The sequence below is a fragment of the Heptranchias perlo genome, chromosome 33 (genome assembly GCF_035084215.1).
Source record: "Heptranchias perlo isolate sHepPer1 chromosome 33, sHepPer1.hap1, whole genome shotgun sequence".
Classification (NCBI taxonomy): Eukaryota; Metazoa; Chordata; class Chondrichthyes; order Hexanchiformes; family Hexanchidae; genus Heptranchias; species Heptranchias perlo.
The window spans coordinates 31,438,375-31,463,842 of record NC_090357.1 but is presented as its reverse complement, the minus strand read 5'-3'; the positions used below and the strand labels follow the sequence as shown (position 1 = coordinate 31,463,842).

Genomic DNA, 25,468 nt, shown 5'->3' with positions numbered 1-25,468 from the left:
CCTTCCTGTAATGTGGTGACCAGAACTGCGCACAATACTCCAGCTGGGCCTCACCAGTGTTTTCTACAGTTCCATCATTACATCCCTGCTTTTGTATTCTATACCTTGGCTAATAACGGAGAGCATTCCGTATGCCTTCTTTACAACTGTATCTACCTGTACTGCCACCTTTTGGGACCTGTCCACATCTGCCATGTGTCCGCCCATTTCACCAGCCAAATACAGTGTAAAACCGAATGGAATATGTCTCTCAGCAAGGAACTGGATGGGCCCCCAAAACTACCAGGAAAGGGTCTGTAAATGAACCGAGCTCAATACTCTCAGTTCCCCACAGTGGCGGATGGAAATGGTTCTCCTCGACAACCTATTGTCTGGCAGCGCCTCCCTCAGAGATATTGATATAGCCCGACTTAGAAGGGGAATTTGAGAGAGATGCTGAGCTTGCACTTTTTCCAGGTCAATATGTGTTGGGATCCAAGACCTTTTTAACCCCTTGTCCGTTATCAGTCTTCCCCCTACAATCACTGAGTGGGATTCAGTCACAGGTATGGTCCTCCATGAAAGATAGTCAGATTTCAGAGATCGACCAGTCTTGAAGAATGACAGGATGCTTTGTATAAAGGAACATGTACAGCTTGCTGTGGGCAGCAGCCCATATCTTGGACTCCAGACCAAGATCATAGCCTCTGACATTGTTATGCAGAACTGCATGGTTGTGTCTAGCATTGTTCCCAACTGCAGCAACCACTGTTTGAATCATAGAAAGTTAGGGCACAGAAGGAGGCCATTCAGCCCCTCGTGTCCATGCCGGCCGAAAAAGAGCTATCCAGCTTAATCCCACTTTCTAGCACTTGGTCCGTAGCCCTGTAGGTTACGGCACTTCAAATGCACATCGAAGTACTTTTTGCCTTTAACTTTGATGGGAAGGGTATCTTTGCTGGGCAAGTTGAGGAATTGCCAGAGCAGTAGCAAAACCTAGGAACAGTTTCAAGGATAGCCTAGAAAAAGCAGGACTCTCTTTGGAAGTCCCTGCTTAATTAGCACCATGGCACCTCCTGGCAATTGGTGTTAATGCGCTACTGAAGGAGTGCTGCATTGTTTGATGAGATGTTAAACTGAGATCGTACCTGCCTGTTGAGGATGTAAAAGATCCCATGGTACTATTTGAAGAAGAGCAGGGAGTTCTCTCCGGTGTTCTGGCCAGCATTTATCCTTCACCAAAAACAGATTATCTGGTCATTATCTCATTGCTGTTTGTGGGACCTTGCCTCGGCATCGTGGTCAGTGTAGACCACAGTGTTTGCTCTGTGAGTCTGTTTTTTAAGATAGCAGATGCTTTTTAATTTAAAAAAATGGTGGCCAATAAAATGACATTTCCTCTTAAAAATGAGATTTGATGTCCACATTAAGGCAGAATATTAATGCATTTTTCTTGTGGACAGTCACTTACATGTTTTCTGTTTGTTCCTCAGTTCTACGAGACCAGGAAAGGAACTGGCCTTGCTACGAGTGTAACCGTCGGTTCACCAGCTCCGAGCAGCTCCAGCAACATCTGAACATGCATGACGAGAAGCTAGACTTCTATAGCAGGTACAGCCACCAATACATATAGAGCCATCGCAGCCGCTCCTCTCTGGCTCTCTCTGCACCCCTCTGCCCGTCGGGCTCTCTCTGCACCCCTCTGCCCGTCGGGCTCTCTCTGCACCCCTCTGCCCGTCGGGCTCTCTCTGCGCCCCTCTGCCCGTCGGGCTCTCTCTGCGCCCCTCTGCCCGTCGGGCTCTCTCTGCGCCCCTCTGCCCGTCGGGCTCTCTCTGCGCCCCTCTGCCCGTCGGGCTCTCTCCGCGCCCCTCTGCCCGTCGGGCTCTCTCCGCGCCCCCTGCCCGTCGGGGGCTGGCCGCGCCCCCCTGCCCGTCGGGGGCTGGCCGCGCCCCCCTGCCCGTCGGGGGCTGGCCGCGCCCCCCTGCCCGTCGGGGGCTGGCCGCGCCCCCCTGCCCGTCGGGGGCTGGCCGCGCCCCCCTGCCCGTCGGGGGCTGGCCGCGCCCCCCTGCCCGTCGGGGGCTGGCCGCGCCCCCCTGCCCGTCGGGGGCTGGCCGCGCCCCCCTGCCCGTCGGGGGCTGGCCGCGCCCCCCTGCCCGTCGGGGGCTGGCCGCGCCCCCCTGCCCGTCGGGGGCTGGCCGCGCCCCCCTGCCCGTCGGGGGCTGGCCGCGCCCCCCTGCCCGTCGGGGGCTGGCCGCGCCCCCCTGCCCGTCGGGGGCTGGCCGCGCCCCCCTGCCCGTCGGGGGCTGGCCGCGCCCCCCTGCCCGTCGGGGGCTGGCCGCGCCCCCCTGCCCGTCGGGGGCTGGCCGCGCCCCCCTGCCCGTCGGGGGCTGGCCGCGCCCCCCTGCCCGTCGGGGGCTGGCCGCGCCCCCCTGCCCGTCGGGGGCTGGCCGCGCCCCCCTGCCCGTCGGGGGCTGGCCGCGCCCCCCTGCCCGTCGGGGGCTGGCCGCGCCCCCCTGCCCGTCGGGGGCTGGCCGCGCCCCCCTGCCCGTCGGGGGCTGGCCGCGCCCCCCTGCCCGTCGGGGGCTGGCCGCGCCCCCCTGCCCGTCGGGGGCTGGCCGCGCCCCCCTGCCCGTCGGGGGCTGGCCGCGCCCCCCTGCCCGTCGGGGGCTGGCCGCGCCCCCCTGCCCGTCGGGGGCTGGCCGCGCCCCCCTGCCCGTCGGGGGCTGGGCGCGCTCCCCGCCCGCCGGGCGCTCTCCGCGCCCCCCGCCCATCGGGCGCTGGCTGCGCCCCCCCCGCCCGTCGGGCGCTCTCTGCACCCCTCGCTATCTTTTATCAAAATAAAGGAGTAACATCTGCCTTTTCCCAGTCCCTGCATACCTCTCTAATATTGAGTGACTTCTGGATGATATGTACCAGAGTTCCTGCAATTTCCTCCCTTATTTCCTTTAGAATCCTCGAATGCATCTTATCCGGCCCCTGAGATTTATTCACCTCCAGTTTGCACAGCTGTTTGGCAACTGGGCTGGCAGTAATGTGGATAGTGTCACAACTTACCCCAAACACCCTCTAGTTCCCTTTCCAGATCAAATAAGTTACCTGTCTCCTTGATTTAAAAAAAAACTTATTGAGCATTTTTGCAGCCTGTGCAGCTACGGTTGTCACTTACAGTGGCCCCACTCCATCCCTTGTTTTTTTTAATGTTTTAAATAAATAACTTTTTCATTATTATCTTTCACTTCTCTTGCCACTCTCTTGAATAGAGGTGGAACATTTCCCACCCTCCAGATACCGCAGCTCCCATCTCTGATGAATTTTAAAAATTCATTAGTCTCTCCACTACTTCCTCACTCACCTGGGGTGCATACCATCTGCTCCTGGATAGTTACCAATTGTTGGGGCTCTCAGGCCCTTAAGATTCATTTTCTTAATGCACATATCTATTTGTTGTCCTTCTACTTCCTCTCCTCTATAAATAGTGAAGTAAAGTATTCATTAAATATCTCTGCCATTTCATTTTCTACCATTATTTTATTTTTGAGTGGCCTATAACCTCTTTAATAGATTCTTTTTGTGCCCTTTCCTTTTCTGTTGGCTGCATGTTTTTCTCTCACTCCTGATTAGCTCCCTTTGCACCTCTTTTTGTTTTTATTTGTACATTGCAATATTTCTCAAGATTTTTTGTGGCACTAGCTATAGTTTTGTTATCTGCTTCTTCAGCTTTTAAATTCAGCCTAATCTGACTGTTCATCCATAAAACCATGACCCTGAAATGTTCCTAGACTGTGGTGTACGAATCTCCCACTTTAACCTTCTGTTACTGTGCTGTTTTTCAGTTAACTTTTCCTTCCAGTTTGTCCTCTTTTATCTCTCTGTAGTTTGCTCCTCTCCAATCACTCGACAGTTGCTGACTCTGTTTTTAACATTAAAGCTAATTATATTCTGATTGCGCAGCTCTAATCTTTCTCCTGCCTTCATGTTGATCTGCTCCAGCTCTTTATCCAGAACCAAGTCCAGTATTTCATCTTTCCATGAAGGACTTATTATGTGCTGACCTACAAAATGCATTCTATGAATCATTTAAACCCCCTCCGATGTGTTCCCCAAACCAACTTGGGATAGTTCAAGTCCCCATTATTTCTGTCCAATTATTTCTGCACATCTCAAAGAAATTGAAGAGGAAACCTGCAGACAGTTGAGACAATTTGGTGGTCGATATAGGGAATCCTTTTCAGAGTTCAAGGTCCAATTTCATTCCTTAGCTCAACCCACACAGCCTCTCCCTGTTATATTTTCCTTTCTATTGCTGAAACCGTGTATTGTTCACCCAATTTTATTCGTCCTTGGGATGTGAGCGACAGCAGTTGCCCTGAGAAAATGTTGATGGGTTTCCTAACCCATATCAGAGGTCATTAAGAGTCAGCCATGTAGAGTGGGACTAGTTACCTGTAGGCCAGACTGGGTCAGGGTGACAGCTTCCCTTCCTTTCCAGTTGGGTTTCTCTAACATGCTAGTTTGGTCGAATTTAATTTCACTACCTACTATGAATCATAGAATTATATAGTACAGAAGGAGGCCATTCGGTCCATCGTGCCTATGCCAGCTCTTTGAAAGAGTTATCCGATTAGTCCCACTCCCCTGCTCATTCCCCATAGCCCAGCACATTCCTCCTTTATCCAATTCCCTTTTGACAGTTACCATTGAATTTGCTTCCACCGCCCTGTCAGGCAGTACATTCCATCATCATAAAAAAATTCTCCTCATCTCCCCTCTGGTTCTTTTACCAGTTATCTTAAATCTTGTACCCTCCTGCCAGTGGAAACAGTTTCTCCTTATTTACTCTCAAAACCCTTCGTAATTTTGAACATAACATATATCAAAAAGAGCAGTGGTCCTAAAACCGACCCCTGGGGGCACCACTGTATACTTCCCTTCCAGTCTGAAAAATAACCGTTCACCACTACTCTGTCTCTTAGCCAATTTCTTATCCACTGTCCCTTTAATCCCATGGGCTTTCATTTTTGCTGCTTAATTGGCTTCCTTCGACTATCCTATTACTCTTTATATGTTTATAAAAGAATTTTGAGTTCCCTTTTATGTTACCCGCCAATCTATTTTCATGCACTCTCTTTGCCCCTCTTATTTCCCTTTTCAGTTCTCTGTACTTTCTGTATTTAGCTTGGTTCTCTACTGTATTATGAACCTGACATTTATCATGAGCCTCCTTTTCCTGTTTGAATTTTAATCTCTATATCTTTCGTCATCCAGGGAGCTCTAGCTTTGGTGCCCTTCCTTTCCCCTCATGGGAATGTGTTTAATCTGTACCCGAACTATCTCCTCCTTGAAGACCTCCCATTGCTCATTTACTGTTTTACCTACAAATCTTTGTTTCCAAATGGTGGGATTTGAACTCATGACTTTTGGGTTGCTAGTCCAGGGCCATATTGCCCTACCATACCCTACTCGAGAAAGGATACAAAAGCAATGGGAAAGCTGCACCATAGATTCACTAGAACATTACCAGGGTTGAGGGGTTACAGTTATGACAGGAGAGTTGAGAAGTTGGGGCTTTTCTCCCTGGAGCTGTGGAGTTTGCCATTTTCCTGCACGTACCTGTCACTGGATGCTGCTTTTTCCAGATGGTGTTTCACTTTATCAAATGTCTAATCGTACCTGATCTCTGACAGGTCAAAGAGCAGAGGTCGTGGCCGAGGCAGGAGGCGATTTGGCCCAGGGAGGCGGCCAGGCCGTCCACCAAAGTTTATCCCACAAGATTCAGCTACGGATCAGAGTGAGGTGAGACTGGTCACTTAGACAGAACCTCCTGTTAAATCTTCTGAAATAATAAATCTGCACAAAGACAGCAGCAGCTGTAATGAACAAAATGACATTATTTAACTCTACAACACCATGTAATTCAATGTACTATGAAAATGACTTGATTCTTTCAAACAAGTTCTATCTCTACATACTGAGCATACTGTTAAGAATGGCCATGATCTTTGAGGGGAAAATCCTGCAACTCCCTCTCTTTATGGATGGTAAGTTGTCATGGCCTCAATCTGAAGCAGGCTTTCAGCTTCCGCCTGGCAGAGGCAGCAATGAGAGCAAGAAACATTACACTAACGGATTATGTTGCTTCAGTGAATTTAACAAGTGTTTATCTGAGACATACAGATCAGTAAGGTTTCAAGCCCGATCCATGGTCTGTGCTGAGGTGGATTAATTCAGCTAGGGCTGCGATTGGGACAAAATAAAATCATCCTCCGCACCCATGAGTTGGGGGAAGGGAGAATTGGCCTTGGTTCCCATTCCTGATTGCCAACCAGCAGTCCCGAGTGGAAGTGTGCACGAGAGTCACTGGGTGAGAACAGGATCTGTGCGTCTCAGTGCTGTTTCCTCTGGTTCGAAAACTATGGGGGGCCCAGAAAAATGCCTTAGAGTGAGGGAGGATCACCTGGCTGCCTGGGGATTATAGAATCATAGAATCATAGAAGTTACAACATGGAAACAGGCCCTTCGGCCCAACATGTCCATGTCACCCAGTTTATACCACTAAGCTAGTCCCAATTGCCTGCACTTGGCCCATATCCCTCTATACCCATCTTACCCATGGAACTGCCCAAATGCTTTTTAAAAGACAAAATTGTACCCGCCTCTACTACTGCCTCTGGCAGCTCGTTCCAGACACTCACCACCCTTTGAGTGAAAAAATTGCCCCTCTGGACCCTTTTGTATCTCTCCCCTCTCACCTTAAATCTATGCCCCCTCGTTATAGACTCCCCTACCTTTGGGAAAAGATTTTGACTATCCACCTTATCTATGCCCCTCATTATTTTATAGACTTCTATAAGATCACCCCTTAACCTCCTACTCTCCAGGGAAAAAAGTCCCAGTCTATCTAACCTCTCCCTATAAGTCAAACCATCAAGTCCCGGTAGCATCCTAGTCAATCTTTTCTGCACTCTTTCTAGTTTAATAATATCCTTTCTATAATAGGGTGACCAGAACTGTACACAGTATTCCAAGTGTGGCCTAACTAATGTCTTGTACAACTTCAACAAGACATCCCAACTCCTGTATTCAATGTTCTGACCAATGAAACCAAGCATGCCGAATGCCTTCTTCACCACCCTATCCACCTGTGACTCCACTTTCAAGGAGCTATGAACCTGTACTCCTGGATCTCTTTGTTCTATAACTCTCCCCAACGCCCTACCATTAACGGAGTAGGTCCTGGCCCGATTTGATCGACCAAAATGCATCACCTCACATTTATCAAAATTAAACTCCATCTGCCATTCATCGGCCCACTGGCCCAATTTATCAAGGTCCCGTTGCAATCCTAGATAACCTCCTTCACTGTCCACAATGCCACCAATCTTGGTGTCATCTGCAAACTTACTAACCATGCCTCCTAAATTCTCATCCAAATCATTAATATAAATAACAAATAACAGCGGACCCAGCACCGATCCCTGAGGCACACCGCTGGACACAGGCCTCCAGTTTGAAAAACAACCCTCTACAACCACCCTCTGTCTTCTGTCGTCAAGCCAATTTTGTATCCAATTGGCTACCTCACCTTGGATCCCATGAGATTTAACCTTATGTAACAACCTACCATGCGGTACCTTGTCAAAGGCTTTGCTGAAGTCCATGTAGACCACGTCTACTGCACAGCCCTCATCTATCTTCTTGGTTACCCCTTCAAAAAACTCAATCAAATTCGTGAGACATGATTTTCCTCTCACAAAACCATGCTGACTGTTCCTAATCAGTCCCTGCCTCTCCAAATGCCTGTAGATCCTGTCTCTCAGAATACCCTCTCACAACTTACCCACTACAGATGTCAGGCTCACTGGTCTGTAGTTCCCAGGCTTTTCCCTGCCGCCCTTCTTAAACAAAGGCACAACATTTGCTACCCTCCAATCTTCAGGCACCTCACCTGTAGCTGTCGATGATTCAAATATCTCTGCCAGGGCACCTGCAATTTCCTCCCTAACCTCCCATAATGTCCTGGGATACATTTCATCAGGCCCCGGAGATTTATCTACCTTGATGCGCGTTAAGACTTCCAGCACCTCCCTCTCTGTAATATGTACATTCCTCAAGACATCTCTATTTATTTCCCCAAGTTCCCTAACATCCATGCATTTCTCAACCGTAAATACCGATGTGAAATATTTATTCAGGATCTCACCCATCTCTTGTGGTTCCGCACATAGATGACCTTGTTGATCCTTAAGAGGCCCTACTCTCTCCCTAGTTACTCTTTTGCCCTTTATGTATTTGTCGAAGCTCTTTGGATTCTCCTTTGCCTTATCTGCCAAAGCAATCTCATGTCCCCTTTTTGCCCTCCTGATTTCTCTCTTAACTCTACTCCGGCAATCTCTATACTCTTCAAGGGATCCACTTGATCCCAGCTGCCTATGCATGTCATATGCCTCCTTCTTCTTTTTGACTAGGGCCTCAATCTCCCGAGTCATCCAAGGTTCCCTACTTCTACCAGCCTTGCCCTTCACTTTATAAGGAATGTGCTTACCCTGAACCCTGGTTAACACACTTTTGAAAGCCTCCCATTTACCAGACGTCCCTTTGCCTGCCAACAGACTCTCCCAATCAACTTCTGAAAGTTCCTGTCTAATACCATCAAAATTGGCCTTTCCCCAATTTAGAATTTTAACTTTTGGGCCAGACCTATCATTCTTCATAGCTATCTTAAAACTAATGGAATTATGACCACTGGTCCCAAAGTGATCCCTCACTAACACTTCTGTCACCTGCCCTTCCTTATTTCCCAAGAGGAGGTCAAGTTTTGCCCCCTCTCTTGTCGGGCCATCCACATACTGAATGAGAAATTCCTCCTGAATACACTCAACAAATTTCTCTCCATCCAAGCCCCTAATGCTATGGCTGTCCCAGTCAATGTTGGGAAAGTTAAAGTCCCCTACTATTACCACCCTATTTTTCTTGCAGCTGTTTGTAATCTCCTTACATATTTGCTCCTCAATTTCCCATTGACTATTTGGGGGTCTGTAGTACAATCCTATCAAAGTGATCTCTCCCTTCTTATTTTTCATTTCTACCCATATAGACTCAGTGGGCGAACCCTCGGATATATCCCCTCTCACTACTGCCGTGATGTTCTCCCTAATCAAGAACGCAACTCCTCCTCCTCTCTTGCCTCCTGCTCTATCTTTCCTATAGCATCTGTACCCTGGAACATTGAGCTGCCAGTCCCGCCCTTCCCTTAGCCATGTTTCAGTAATAGCTATAACATCCCAGTCCCATGTACCCATCCAGTTGGGAGAGTGTCCCTTGGTGCTTTTGTCCCCATGACGTAATGGCACTCTCCTATTTATGTGTGGAGATTGAACTTTTAGAGAAAACTACTTGTGGCGGCTCTCTGTTGCAATTGCCCTTTTACTGTAATATTGTTCATGCATCTATTGGTAATGGTCAGTGACTCATAGGGAAGTAGGGTGCCATCCCATAACATGATTAAATTTAACATGATCTCAGATACACCAATACCACAAAGCAATACTCAGATATACGGTAATAAAAGGGCCAACTTCAAGGCAATGAGGGATGGACTTAAACGGATGAATGGGGGCAGGAGTAGGATGAAGAAAACCTTTAGTTGATAATAAGTGGAATGTTTTGAAGAATGTACCACTGAACATGCAGGACAGGTAAGTGTCGATACAGAAATGTGAACCAAAATGGTTTAATAAGCCAAATGAAATCAAATAAGGATGGACACGTGGCAGATGAAGTTTAACACAGAGAAATTATACATTTCGGTAGGAAGAACGAGGAGAGGCAATAAAAACTAGAGGGCACAATTCTAAAAAGGGTACAGGAACGTAGAGATCTGGGGGTATATGTGCACAAATCGGTGAAGGTGGCAGGGCAGGTTGAGAAAGCAGTTAAAAAAGCATGCGGGATCCTGGGCTTTATAAATAGAGGCATAGAGTATAAAAGTAAGGAAGTCATGATGAACCTTTATAAAGCACTGGTTCGGCCACAGCTGGAGTATTGTGTCCAGTTCTGGAAGGATGTGAAGGCCTTAGAGAGGGTGCAGAAAAGATTTACTAGAATGATTCCAGGGATGAGGGACTTCAGTTACGTGGATTGACTGGAGAAGCTGGGGTTGTTCTCCTTGGAACAGAGAAGATTGAGAGGAGATTTGATGGAGGTATTTAAAATCACGAAGGGTCTAGACAGAGTAGATAGAGAGAAACTGTTCCCATTGGCGGAAGGGTCAAGAACCAGAGGACATCGATTTAAGGTGATTGGCAAAAGAACCAAAGGTGACATGAGGAAGAACGTTTTTACACAGCGAGTGGTTAGGATCTGGAATGCACTGCCCGAGGGGGTGGTGGAGGCAGATTCAATCATGGCTTTCAAAAAGGAAATTAGATAAGTACTTAAAGGGAAGAAACTGTAGGGCTACAGGGAAAGGGCGGGGGAGTGGGACTAACTGGATTGCTTTTGCAGAGAGCCGGCCCAGGCTTGACGGGCCGAATGGCCACCTTCTTTGCTGTAACCATTCTATGAATCTAATAAATCAAAGGGAATTCCAAGCTATATTGCAAAATCAGTTGAGTACAAGTCTGAGGCATTGGTGCTGATGCTGGATAATGATGTGGTCAGCCCCCACTTTCATTACTGCATTAAGCTCAGTCACTGAGGCAGAATGGAAATATCTAGCAATGGAGAGGGCAGCGACAAGGCCAATTCTTAGTGTCAGAGGATTGAGTTGTGAAGAAAGGGTAGAAAAACTCTTGAAAGGAGATAAATGAGAGAGGAATTTATAAAATGACAAATGGACGAGAACAGCTTAATCCAGTGTCTATTTTTAAGTTAAATAATGATTTGAGGACAAACTAGTGAAAGGCAAGTTTAGGACTAATGTTGAGAAGCATTTCATGCTTAGGGTGATGGATACCTGGGATGGTCTGTGTACATTAGTGGAGGCGTAACCTCTGAAACATTCAAGAGGCAGTCAAATGTTATGATGGGTGGGGACTGTGGGCTTCTACAGAATAATAAGCTAGATGGGCTGAACGGCTCGCTCATCTGTACCTGGAGATATTTTAAAACAAAATCTATAAATGCTGCAGGAAACCCGTTCCAATTATTTGAGTTGTGACATCCTTCCCAACTCGAGTGCAAGTATTTCGAGTGAAATATCTGGATACATTGAAGGATTAGATCTGTACATTATATACCGATCTACAAATTTATTCACACACCCATATTTTAAGATGCTTTCTCCAGATGGTTTAGTGGAAGGGTGCAGACAGGGTCAGTAAATTTAGGTAAGAGAAACCGCAATTTCTGCTTCAAAAATCTCCATAAGGGATCGGCATTGATCTGAATCTGCTGGTTGTATATCTTGTTTGATCCACAATATGTGAACTTATAACCATTTAAGGAACAACTATCGGACCCCACGATTAGGAGTGCAATCAGCAAATGTGGCATTTTCATGCTCTGTGTAATTTATTTAAGCGATGCAGAGCTGTGGCTTTTTACAATAATCGGAACAAAGATCAAAAATTAAATCGCACTGATAAAGTTTTTACAGCTGCAGCACAAGCACATCTAATAGCCAGCGTGACAGTGCAGCAGTCGAGGTTTCAGGACAGAGCTTGCCTGAAGCATTTTATACACCTTAAAGAATTCCTTAGCAGGTTACATGGTGTGTCTTGGTTTTAAATATTGTTAATCTGGCCACTGATTTCAGTACAGCAGTGACGACCAATTATGTGGAGAGGGTTGGGTGTAAGTGGTAGGTTTTTTTTAAATAAATAACTGAGGTAAATCACTGACGCAGTGACTTATTTGCTGCCAGCCTTTTTTCCCACTGGCTTCTGCGGGTAGCACCGATGGTGGGGGACTGATTGATGTGTAGATTCAGTTCCTGTTTTGTTCTATTCTGACAGGTGTTGCAGTTTGCTGTGAAGCGTCACTTCGAAGAAGGGGAAGAGCCTGTAGCCAATGGAATGGATCAAGAGGAGGACTCCACAATTGTCTCTGAGCAACCAGAAAATGATTCCAGTATTGCTAATAACACGGGCCCCGGGGAGGAAGTGAGACGCAACAAACGGATACGGGTAACCCCCAGCATCGACAATAGGCTCTTGGGAAACTGTTACATTTGCATGAATTGTAGACAATATGTGGGCAGGAGCTATAGTGAAGACCCGGTCTGCCTATCTGGTAGTTGGATAGGGATCGAGAGCAATAGTGCTGTTGGAGTTGGCAAGAGGGACATATTGGCTTGGATAGGAAATTGGTTACGAGGTCGGAGACAGAGAGTAGGGATAATGGGTACGTACTCAAATTGGCAGGATGTGACTAGTGGTGTCCCCCAGGGATCTGTACTGGGGCCTCAGCTTTTCACTATATTTATAAATGACTTGGATGAAGGAATAGAGAGCCTTGTATCTAAGTTTGCTGTACCTACTATGATACTATGATAGATTAAGTGAGTGGGGAAAAACTGTGGCAGATGGAGTTTAATGTGGGAAAGTGTGAGGACATCCACTTTGGACCTAAGAAAGAAAAATCAGAGTATTTTCTAAAAGTTGAGAAGCCAGGAACTGTGGTGAGCAGAGAGATTATGGGGTCCAAGTACAGAAATCACCAAAAGCTAGTGGACAGGTACAAAAAAGAATTCAAAAGGCTAATGGCCTTTATCTCAAGAACACTGGAATACAAAGGGATGGACTTTATATTACAGCTGTGCAGAACTCTGGTTGGACCCCATCTGGAGACCACGTTCAGTTCTGGGCACCGCACCTCAGGAAGGATATATCGGCCTTGGAGGGGGTGCAGTGAATATTCAGCGGAATAATTCCGGGGCTAAAAGGGTTAAATTATGAGGACAGGTTGCAGAGACTGGGCTTGTATTCCCATTAGTATATAAGATTAAGGGGTGATCTAATTGAGGTGTTTAAATTGATTAAAGGATTTCATAGGATAGATAAAGAGAAATTCTTTCCTCTGGTGGGGGGAGTTCAGAACAAGGGGCATAACCTTAAAATTAGAGCTAAACCGTTCAGGGATGATGTCAGGAAGCACTTCTTCACACAAAGGGGAGTGGGAATCTGGAACTCTCTCACCCAAAAAGCTGGTAAAGCTGGGTGTCAATTAAAAATATCAAAACTGAGATTGATAGATTTTTGTTAGGCAAGGGTATTAAGGTATATGGAACCAAGTTTGGTAGATGGAGTTAAGATACATATCAGCCATGATCTAATTGAATGGCTGAAGCTCGAGGGGCTGAATGGCCCACTCCTGTTCCTATGTAATCTCTCAGGCTGAGATTCCTCAAGAGTGATACTGCTGGACTTGTCTGTCAGAACTAAAAATGAGACATGTGATTGAATGTCACTGCCTGGGCGGTATTCTGGTGAAACGGATCGCTCGCCCGCTGCCCAGTTTTTCATTCCATTGATTAATGAGACAGGTTCTACAACAGCTGGGTGATCCACTCCACCACAGTATCGCCCAGGCAGTGAGGAGGAACATCTACCCCCGTGGATCTTCACCGAATGTCATGGTGAACCCCCCAGAGCACTAGCTTTCCTGCTGAAGTTTAGTCAATTCTTAAGACTGTCATTCTTGCTTGATGGAGGCGCTTGGGCATTGAGGCTACCTTGGTTCAGAAGCTGCACTCGTGGTTATAAAATTGCTGAAGCTGGAAGTGAACTCATGTATAGAATTATAGAATGGTTACAGCACAGAAGGAGGCCATTCGGCCCATCGATTGCTCTTTGTAAGAGTAATCCAGTTCCATTTCCCCGTAGCCCTGCTAATTTTTTTCCTTCAACTATTTATCCAATTCCTTTTTGAACCTACCTCCACCACCCTTTCAGGCAGTGCATTCCAGATCATAACTACTTGCTGCGTAAAAAAGTTTTTCCTCATGTCACCTTTGTTCTTTTGCCAATCAACTGAAATCTGTGTCCTCTGGTTCTCGACCCTTCCGCCAATGGGAACAGTTTCTCTTTATTTACTTTATCTAAACTCTTCATGATTTTTAGCACTTCTATCAAATCTCCTCTCAACCTTCTCTGCTCTAAGGAGAACAACCCCAGCTTCTCCAGTCTATCCATGTAACTGAAGTCCCTCGTCCCTGGAATCATTCCAGTAAATCTTTTCTGCACTCTCTCTAAGGCCTTCATCTCCTTCCTAAAGTGTGGTGCCCAGAACTGGACACAATACTCCAGTTGTGGCTGAACCATTGTTTTATAAAGGTTCAACATAACATCCTCGTTTTTGTACTCTATGTCTCTATTTATAAAGCCCAGGCTCCCGTATGCTTTTTTAACCACTTTCACAACCTGTGCTAACACCTTCAAAGATTTGTGCACATATATTCCCAGGACCCTCTATTCCTGCACCCCCTTTAGAATTGTACCATTTAGTTTATATTGCCTCTTCTCGTTCTTCCTGCCAAAATGTATCACTTCGCACTTCTCTGCGTTAAATTTCATCTGCCATGTGCCTGCCCATTTCACCAGCCTGTCTACATCCTCTTGAAGTCTATCACTATCCTCCTTACTGTTTACTACACTTTCAAGTTTTGTGTCATCTGCAAATTTTGAAATTGTGGCCTGTACACCCAAGTCCAAGTCATTAATACATATCAAGAAAAGCAGTGGTCCTAGTACCGACCGCTGGGGAACACCACTGTACACCTTCCTCCAGTCTGAAAAACAACCGTTCACCTCTACTCTCTGCTTCCTGTCACTTAGCCAATTTCATATCCATGCTGTCACTGCCCTTTTTATTCCATGGGCTTCAATTTTGTTGACAAGCCTATTATGTGGCACTTTATCAAACGCCTTTTGGAAGTCCATATACACCACTTCAACCACATTGCCCTGATCGACCCTCTCTGTTACCTCATCAAAAAACTCAATCAAGTTAGTTAAACACAATTTGCCTTAAACAAATCCGTGCTGGCTTTCCCTTATTAATCTACACTTGTCCAAGTAACTATTAATTTTGCCCCGGATTATCGTTTCTAAAAGCTTCCCCACCACCGAGGTTAAACTGACTGGCCTGTAATTGCTGGGTTTATCCTTACACCCTTTTTTGAACAAGGACGTAACATTTGCAATTCTCCAATCCTCTGGCACCATCCCCCGTATCTAAGGAGGTTTGGAAGATTATGGCCAGTACCTCCGCAATTTCCACCCTCACTTCCCTCAGCAACTTCGGATGCATCCCGGGTAACTTACCCACTTTAAGTACAGCCAGCCTTTCCAGTACCTAGTGTGCGATGTATGATGTAAAAGCTATATAGTAAGCTTTGGCTACATTTCAAGTTTTAAATCCAATCTATTCACTTTTAATTCATAAAACATACATGAGCTAAATTTCTCAGTCAAAAGAAAACATTTTTAAACTAAAATCTGTGCAACACAACATTCAGTAACACACTTGGACTGAGCTTCTACTGACAGTTCTGTTGGCTCACATTTGAAATAAATAATTCTTCAAAATGATTTTATTGTTGGAATTGCTTGTGATGGTGGAAGGGTTATCCAGCAGAGAAGTGCTACCCATTGATAAACAGCAAATTGTGCCCTCAAATAGGAGCTCGCAGTGCTACTTTTGTGAAACTCGCCCGAGGATTCGTCAGGAATAAGATTTTGTACAGGTCCAATATCGGAAACAGGCTGCAGGCCGAGTGCTGGACACTGGTGAACCCGGAGAGGAAACGTTAAGGATGTGACGCCTTAACTTCCCATTCTAATGTCTCTCAAAGATTGCTGATATTGCTCAAAAGTTTTTCTGTGTCCAGATCTGTGCGGGCTAAAGGGTTTGTTGAATACACTGCCTTGTGGGATGTATAGTGTAAAAGCTGTCTAGTTTTCTATTCAATTTGCCTCTATGTTAACTAATACTGTCACTAACCTTATTTTGTCTAATCCGGATGCTGAACCTGTACTTGATTGCAATATTGTTTGGCTGAATGTAGTTGAATGACTGAATGGCAGGCTTGGTTGTGGTGCTTAACTTGATTTCAGTATTTTCTCTTTCCATATGCTTCGCAGTTGGATCTCCAGGTGGGTTTTCCCTTGGTCTAGGCATTAAATAGCATTGGGGAACAGCCAAGGTGGGTTTTGGTGAGTGGATATAACAGAAATAGAGGTCATTTGTCTGCCTTCTGTGTTGTAAGGACACCATTACATGGCCGGTTAGTGATGTGTGAGAGCTTGTTGATGTCTTTCTGTGTCGTATTACACTTCCAATATCCCAGTGTTGAGCAACAAATTCCAACTTGATGTTGTCCATTGAGCACCTTCTCATGCCATGCCATTTCCAGACTGCCTGTGTGTGTCCGCGTGTGTCTGTTCACATTGCAGATAAGATTATTTAATTCATGGGATATTTTTGTATTACTTTGGTGACGACATAAATAGTCAGTATGAACAATTGGATTGACTTCAGTTCTGCCATTCACAGCATGGATCTTTTTGTAGTTAGATTTCAGAAACCTTGGTTGCAGCCTCTCCCTTCCATTCTCTCTGTATTCCAAGTGATGAAAACAGGGATTTTATGCCACAAGATCACAAGAAAATCTTCCTATCTGTACTTAGTTTATCTCTTACTAGTTTCAACCTGTGACCCCTTGTCCTTCTCTTGCAATTTAATTTCATTTAATTTCAAGTAACTTTCCATATGTACCATTTCTACACCATTTACAATCTTGTATATTTCTCAAAGACCAGGCCTTAGATCCCTCTTTTCAAGGCCAAAATTCAAACCTCTAACACTGGAGCTTAGCCTTGTGGCTCTTCACAATGCCTCCAATACTTGAGTCTCTCCCTTGTGTCTCGCTGGCTTAGGTTTTATGTGATTTTCAAGTAGCTGAGGTTAAAATGGAGGCCGCTGTCTTCACTAGATTCGTAATGGAAGACAAAGATACGGTCCACACAGCCAATAAAATGATTCCCTCTGACACAACAGATTTATCAGTGTTAATGTATTCAGCTCCACAGATGAAGATGTAATTACTGTGGTGCTCCAACTACTGTGAATGAGCTGCTGGATGGAGATATGAGTGTGTTCCATTGTTCCTTAGTAAATAGAGATCAGTTGTAATTGAAGGTTTATAGTTGGGGTTATTACCAAGGGGTGAGATGCCATTATTGCTCTGATGCATAACACAGTCCACACTGATCAGTGGCACCACCTTGAAAGAAGCTGCTTAAACTTCAAAAGAGAAACATCCTTATAGTGCAGGGTTAGAGTCGTGGTTTTCAACTTTCAATTCACCATGTCTCGGTGAAAAGGGAGGGGACGAATAGAGCTTTGTAAGAAAAACATGTAAACAGATCCACCAGAGACTGTGTGGTGGGAATTTTAACCCCACAGCCCCCACTCCACCCCACAACAGGCGGGAGAGAGTGGGTGGGAGGGGTTAAACTGGTAAAAATCCGACACCAATCCACCGCAATCCCCAGACCCCCCCCCCGGCCACCTCGCTGTTCCCACCACCCCCCCCCCCCCCCCGGCCACCTCGCTGTTCCCACCACACCCCCCCCCCCCCCCCGGCCGCCACCTCGCTGTTCCCACCCCCCCCCCCCCCCCCCCCCCGGCCACCTCGCTGTTCCCACCCCCCACCCCCCCCCCGGCCACCTCGCTGTTCCCACCCCCCCCCCCGGCCACCTCGCTGTTCCCACCCCCCCCCGGCCACCTCGCTGTTCCAACCCCCCCCCCCGGCCACCTCGCTGTTCCCACCCCCCCCCCCCCCCCCCCCGGCCACCTCGCTGTTCCCACCACACCCCCCCCCCCCCGGCCACCTCGCTGTTCCCACCCCACCCCCCCCCGGCCACCTCGCTGTTCCCACCCCACCCCCCCCGGCCACCTCGCTGTTCCCACCCCACCCCCCCCGGCCACCTCGCTGTTCCCACCCCACCCCCCCCGGCCACCTCGCTGTTCCCACCACCCCCCCGGCCACCTCGCTGTTCCCACCCCCCCCCCCCCCCCCCCCCGGCCACCTCGCTGTTCCCACCCCCCCCCCCGGCCACCTCGCTGTTCCCACCCCCCCCCCGGCCACCTCGCTGTTCCCACCCCCACCCCCGGCCACCTCGCTGTTCCCACCACCCCCCCGGCCACCTCGCTGTTCCCACCACCCCCCCGGCCACCTCGCTGTTCCCACCACCCCCCCCGGCCACCTCGCTGTTCCCACCCCCCCCCCCCCGGCCACCTCGCTGTTCCCCCCCCCCCCCCCCCCCCCCGGCCACCTCGCTGTTCCCACCCCCCCCCCCACCCCCCGGCCACCTCGCTGTTCCCACCCCCCCCCCCCCCCGGCCACCTCGCTGTTCCAACCCCCCCCCCCGGCCACCTCGCTGTTCCAACCCCCCCCCCGGCCACCTCGCTGTTCCAACCCCCCCCCCGGCCACCTCGCTGTTCCAACCCCCCCCCCGGCCACCTCGCTGTTCCCACCCCCCCCCCCCCCCCCGGCCACCTCGCTGTTCCAACCCCCCCCCCCCGGCCACCTCGCTGTTCCCACCCCCACCCGGCCACCTCGCTGTTCCAACCCCCCCCCCCCCCCGGCCACCTCGCTGTTCCAACCCCCCCCCCCCCCGGCCACCTCGCTGTTCCCACCCCCCCCCCGGCCACCTCGCTGTTCCCACCACCCCCCCCCGGCCACCTCGCTGTTCCCACCACCCCCCCCGGCCACCTCGCTGTTCCCACCCCCCCCCCCGGCCACCTCGCTGTTCCCACCCCCCCCCCCCCCCCCCCCCCGGCCACCTCGCTGTTCCCACCCCCCCCCCCCCCCCCCCCGGGCCACCTCGCTGTTCCCACCCCCCCCCACCCCCCGGCACCTCGCTGTTCCCACCCCCCCCCCCCCCCCCCCCCACCCCCCGGCCACCTCGCTGTTCCAACCCCCCCCCCCCGGCCACCTCGCTGTTCCAACCCCCCCCCCCGGCCACCTCGCTGTTCCCACCCCCCCCCCCGGCCACCTCGCTGTTCCCAACCCCCCCACCCCCCGGCCACCTCGCTGTTCCCACCCACCCCCCCCCCGGCCACCTCGCTGTTCCAACCCCCCCCCCCGGCCACCTCGCTGTTCCACCCCCGCCCCCGGCCACCTCGCTGTTCCAACCCCCCCCCCGGCCACCTCGCTGTTCCAACCCCCCCCCCCGGCCACCTCGCTGTTCCCACCCCCCCCCCCCGGCCACCTCGCTGTTCCCACCCCCCCCCCCCCCCCCCCGGCCACCTCGCTGTTCCCACCCCCCCCCCCCCCCCCGGCCACCTCGCTGTTCCCCACCCCCCCCCCCCCCCCGGGCCACCTCGCCGTTCCCACCCCCCCCCCCTCGCCGTTCCCACCCCCCCCCCCCCCCCCCCCCGGCCACCTCGCTGTTCCCACCCCCCCCCCCCCGGCCACCTCGCCGTTCCACCCCCCCCCGCCCCCCCCCCCCCCCGGCCACCTCGCCGTTCCCACCCCCCCCCCCCCCCCCCCCCCCGGCCACCTCGCCGTTCCCACCCCCCCCCCCCGGCCACCTCGCTGTTCCCACCCCCCCCCCCCCCCGGCCACCTCGCCGTTCCACCCCCACCCCCCCCCCCCCCGGCCACCTCGCTGTTCCCACCACCCCCCCCCCCCCCAGCCACCTCGCTGTTCCCACCACCCCCCCCGGCCACCTCGCTGTTCCCACCCCCCCCCCCGGCCACCTCGCTGTTCCCACCCCCCCCCCCGGCCACCTCGCTGTTCCCACCCCCCCCCAGCCATCTCGCTGTTCCCACCACCCCCCCCCCCCCAGCCACCTCGCTGTTCCCACCACCCCCCCCCCCTGCCACCTCGCTGTTCCCACCACCCCCCCCCCCTGCCACCTCGCTGTTCCCACCACCCCCACCCTGCCACCTCGCTGTTCCCACCACCCCCCCCCCTGCCACCCTCGCTGTTCCCACCACCCCCCCCCCCCTGCCACCTCGCTGTTCCCACCACCCCCCCCCCGGCCACCTCGCTGTTCCCACCCCCCCCCCCCCAGCCACCTCGCTGTTCCCACCACCCCCCCCCCCCCCGGCCACCTCGCTGTTCCCACCACCCCCCCCCCCCCAGCCACCTCGCTGTTCCCACCACCCCCCCGGCCACCTCGCTGTTCCCACCCCCCCCCACCCCCCCCCCCCCCCCCGGCCACCTCGCCGTTCCTACCACCCCCCCCCCCCCCGGCCACCTCGCCGTTCCCACCACCCCCCGGCCACCTCGCTGTTCCCACCACCCCCCGGCCACCTCGCTGTTCCCACCCCCCCCAGCCACCTCGCTGTTCCCACCACCCCCCCCCAGCCACCTCGCTGTTCCCACCACCCCCCCCCCCCTGCCACCTCGCTGTTCCCACCCCCCCCCCCCCCACAGCCACCTCACCGTTCCCACACCCCCACCCGGCCACCTCGCCGTTCCCACCCCCCCACCCGGCCACCTCGCCGTTCCCACCCCCCCCACCCGGCCACCTCGCCGTTCCCACCCCCCCACCCGGCCACCTCGCCGTTCCCACCCCCCCACCCGGCCACCTCGCCGTTCCCACCCCCCCACCCGGCCACCTCGCCGTTCCCACCCCCCCACCCGGCCACCTCGCCGTTCCCACCCCCCCACCCGGCCACCTCGCCGTTCCCACCCCCCCACCCGGCCACCTCGCCGTTCCCACCCCCCCACCCGGCCACCTCGCCGTTCCCACCCCCCCACCCGGCCACCTCGCCGTTCCCACCCCCCCACCCGGCCACCTCGCCGTTCCCACCCCCCCACCCGGCCACCTCGCCGTTCCCACCCCCCCACCCGGCCACCTCGCCGTTCCCACCCCCCCACCCGGCCACCTCGCCGTTCCCACCCCCCCACCCGGCCACCTCGCCGTTCCCACACCCCCACCCGGCCACCTCGCCGTTCCCACACCCCCACCCGGCCACCTCGCCGTTCCCACACCCCCACCCGGCCACCTCGCCGTTCCCACACCACCCCCGACCCGCACCTCGCCGTTCCCACACCCCCACCCGGCCACCTCGCCGTTCCCACACCCCCACCCGCCACCTCGCCGTTCCCACACCCCCACCCGGCCACCTCGCCGTTCCCACACCCCCACCCGGCCACCTCGCCGTTCCCACACCCCCACCCGGCCACCTCGCCGTTCCCACACCCCCACCCCGGCCACCTCGCCGTTCCCACACCCCCACCCGGCCACCTCGCCGTTCCCACACCCCCACCCGGCCACCTCGCCGTTCCCACACCCCCACCCGGCCACCTCGCCGTTCCCACACCCCCACCCGGCCACCTCGCCGTTCCACACCCCCACCCGGCCACCTCGCCGTTCCCACACCCCCCACCCGGCCACCTCGCCGTTCCCACACCCCCACCCGGCCACCTCGCCGTTCCCACACCCCCACCCGGCCACCTCGCCGTTCCCACCACCCCCCCCGGCCACCTCGCTGTTCCCACCACCCCCCGGCCACCTCGCTGTTCCCACCACCCCCCCGGCCACCTCGCTGTTCCCACCACCCCCCCCCCAGCCACCTCGCTGTTCCCACCACCCCCCCCCCCCCCCCCCCCCCCCGGCCACCTCGCTGTTCCCACCCCCCCCAGCCACCTCGCTGTTCCCACCACCCCCCCCCAGCCACCTCGCTGTTCCCACCACCCCCCCCCCCCTGCCACCTCGCTGTTCCCACCCCCCCCCCCCCACAGCCACCTCGCCGTTCCCACCCCCCCCAGCCACCTCACCGTTCCCACCCCCCCACCCGGCCACCTCGCCGTTCCCACCCCCCCACCCGGCCACCTCGCCGTTCCCACCCCCCCACCCGGCCACCTCGCCGTTCCCACCCCCCCACCCGGCCACCTCGCCGTTCCCACCCCCCCCACCCGGCCACCTCGCCGTTCCCACCCCCCACCCGGCCACCTCGCCGTTCCCCACCCCCCCCACCCGGCCACCTCGCCGTTCCCACCCCCCCACCCGGCCACCTCGCCGTTCCCACCCCCCCACCCGGCCACCTCGCCGTTCCCACCCCCCACCCGGCCACCTCGCCGTTCCCACCCCCCCACCCGGCCACCTCGCCGTTCCCACCCCCCCACCCGGCCACCTCGCCGTTCCCACACCCCCACCCGGCCACCTCGCCGTTCCCACACCCCCCCCACCCGGCCACCTCGCCGTTCCCACACCCCCACCCGGCCACCTCGCCGTTCCCACACCCCCACCCGGCCACCTCGCCGTTCCCACACCCCCCACCCGCCACCTCGCCGTTCCCACACCCCCACCCGGCCACCTCGCCGTTCCCACACCCCCACCCGGCCACCTCGCCGTTCCCACACCCCCACCCGGCCACCTCGCCGTTCCACACCCCCACCCCGGCCACCTCGCCGTTCCCACACCCCCACCCGGCCACCTCGCCGTTCCCACACCCCCACCCGGCCACCTCGCCGTTCCCACACCCCCACCCGGCCACCTCGCCGTTCCCACACCCCCCCCACCCGGCCACCTCGCCGTTCCCACACCCCCACCCGGCCACCTCGCCGTTCCCACACCCCCACCCGGCCACCTCGCCGTTCCCACACCCCCACCCGGCCACCTCGCCGTTCCCACACCCCCACCCGGCCACCTCGCCGGTTCCCACACCCCCACCCGGCCACCTCGCCGTTCCCACACCCCCACCCGGCCACCTCGCCGTTCCCACACCCCCACCCGGCCACCTCGCCGTTCCCACACCCCCACCCGGCCACCTCGCCGTTCCCACAACCCCCACCCGGCCACCTCGCCGTTCCCACACCCCCACCCGCCACCTCGCCGTTCCCACACCCCCACCCGGCCACCTCGCCGTTCCCACACCCCCACCCGGCCACCTCGCCGTTCCCACACCCCCACCCGGCCACCTCGCCGTTCCCACACCCCCACCCGGCCACCTCGCCGTTCCCACACCCCCACCCGGCCACCTCGCCGTTCCCACACCCCCACCCGGCCACCTCGCCGTTCCCACACCCCCACCCGGCCACCTCGCCGTTCCCACACCCCCACCCGGCCACCTCGCCGTTCCCACACCCCCACCCGGCCACCTCGCCGTTCCCACACCCCCACCCGGCCACCTCGCCGTTCCCACACCCCCACCCCGGCCACCTCGCCGTTCCCACACCCCCACCCGGCCACCTCGCCGTTCCCACACCCCCACCCGGCCACCTCGCCGTTCCCACACCCCCACCCGGCCACCTCGCCGTTCCCACACCCCCACCCGGCCACCTCGCCGTTCCCACACCCCCACCCGGCCACCTCGCCGTTCCCACACCCCCACCCGGCCACCTCGCCGTTCCCACACCCCCACCCGGCCACCTCGCCGTTCCCACACCCCCACCCGGCCACCTCGCCGTTCCCACACCCCCACCCGGCCACCTCGCCGTTCCCACACCCCCACCCGGCCACCTCGCCGTTCCCACACCCCCACCCGGCCACCTCGCCGTTCCCACACCCCCACCCGGCCACCTCGCCGTTCCCACACCCCCACCCGGCCACCTCGCCGTTCCCACACCCCCACCCGGCCACCTCGCCGTTCCCACACCCCCACCCGGCCACCTCGCCGTTCCCACACCCCCACCCGGCCACCTCGCCGTTCCCACACCCCCACCCGCCACCTCGCCGTTCCCACACCCCCACCCGGCCACCTCGCCGTTCCCACACCCCCACCCGGCCACCTCGCCGTTCCCACACCCCCACCCGGCCACCTCGCCGTTCCCACACCCCCCACCCGGCCACCTCGCCGTTCCCACACCCCACCCGGCCACCTCGCCGTTCCCACACCCCCACCCGGCCACCTCGCCGTTCCCACACCCCCACCCGGCCACCTCGCCGTTCCCACACCCCCACCCGGCCACCTCGCCGTTCCCACACCCCCACCCGGCCACCTCGCCGTTCCCACACCCCCACCCGGCCACCTCGCCGTTCCCACACCCCCACCCGGCCACCTCGCCGTTCCCACACCCCCACCCGGCCACCTCGCCGTTCCCACACCCCCACCCGGCCACCTCGCCGTTCCCACACCCCCACCCGGCCACCTCGCCGTTCCCACACCCCCACCCCGGCCACCTCGCCGTTCCCACACCCCCACCCGGCCACCTCGCCGTTCCCACACCCCCACCCGGCCACCTCGCCGTTCCCACACCCCCACCCGGCCACCTCGCCGTTCCCACACCCCCACCCGGCCACCTCGCCGTTCCCACACCCCCACCCGGCCACCTCGCCGTTCCCACACCCCCACCCGGCCACCTCGCCGTTCCCACACCCCCACCCGGCCACCTCGCCGTTCCCACACCCCCACCCGGCCACCTCGCCGTTCCCACACCCCCACCCGGCCACCTCGCCGTTCCCACACCCCCACCCGGCCACCTCGCCGTTCCCACACCCCCACCCGGCCACCTCGCCGTTCCCACACCCCCACCCGGCCACCTCGCCGTTCCCACACCCCCACCCGGCCACCTCGCCGTTCCCACACCCCCACCCGGCCACCTCGCCGTTCCCACACCCCCACCCGGCCACCTCGCCGTTCCCCCCACCCCCGGACACCTCGCCGTTCCCACCACCACCCCCCCGGCCACCTCGCAATCTCCAATTGCTTGGGACCCTCCCTGCCTGAGGCCTTCTACCGCAAGATTTCCTGCCGGCCGCCTGTCCATCTCTCCGGCTGCCTGGCAGGAAACAGAGTAAAAAACTGCTAATGAGGTCCTGCCATTAAATTCGGCAGGGTCTCCGCCTTTTCCGTATTTCCGTGTTTCCCAGCCGCAGATACATGCCTATCCTGTCATTTACATCAAAATGTACATTTCTTATTGGAAATTGTGCACCTCTATGATTGCTCTGGTTGTGTCTTCTGGGATCTGTCTTCCCCCTGCTGTGACAATTGTTTCACTAGATTTTGGTGTGCATTGATGGATCATCTCTTATAAATGATTAGAAAGTATATTGTGAGCTTGAATTGAGCAAGCAGGTGATGGATAGGTGGAACTTGGGATCGGAGATGGACAATTGCCGTTTTGTATGAGTAGGCTGGAGGTCGGTAGGTCACATAGGAGAGAACGAACAAACTTGCATTTGTATCGCGCCTTTAACAGCCTCTGGGTGTCTCAACGCATTTGATGCATTTGCAGTGCAGTTACTGTTGGGGAAATGTGGCCGAACACAGCAAGATCCCACAAACAATGAGATAAATAACCAGATGATCTGGTTTAGTGATGTTAATTGCGGGACAAATGTTTGCCAGGATATCGGGAAAACATCCCTGCTCTTGTTCAAATAGTGCAGTGAGATCTTTTACATCCACCTGAGAGAACAGATAGTTTAACTCAGTTTAACGCCCCATTCGAAAGATGGCACCTCCAACCATGCAGCACTCCCTCAGTACTGCACTGATGTCTCATCCTGAATTATGTTCTCAAGTTTCTGGAGTGAGACTTGAACCTACAACTTGTGACTCGGAGGTGAGAGTGCTACCCACA

At 55.0% G+C, this 25,468-nt stretch overlaps 1 protein-coding gene across 1 annotated transcript in view; it reads left to right on the top strand.

Annotated features, from left to right (window-relative positions):
• prdm10 (PR domain containing 10) overlaps nucleotides 1–25,468 on the top strand; it is a 170,125-nt gene that overhangs the window by 58,304 nt on the left and 86,353 nt on the right. The window contains exons 10-13 of the mRNA XM_067970795.1: nucleotides 1,473–1,590; nucleotides 5,664–5,772; nucleotides 11,934–12,104; nucleotides 16,062–16,073. Of these exons, the coding sequence (XP_067826896.1) occupies nucleotides 1,473–1,590; nucleotides 5,664–5,772; nucleotides 11,934–12,104; nucleotides 16,062–16,073 (410 nt within the window). The remainder of the gene's footprint in view (nucleotides 1–1,472; nucleotides 1,591–5,663; nucleotides 5,773–11,933; nucleotides 12,105–16,061; nucleotides 16,074–25,468) is intronic.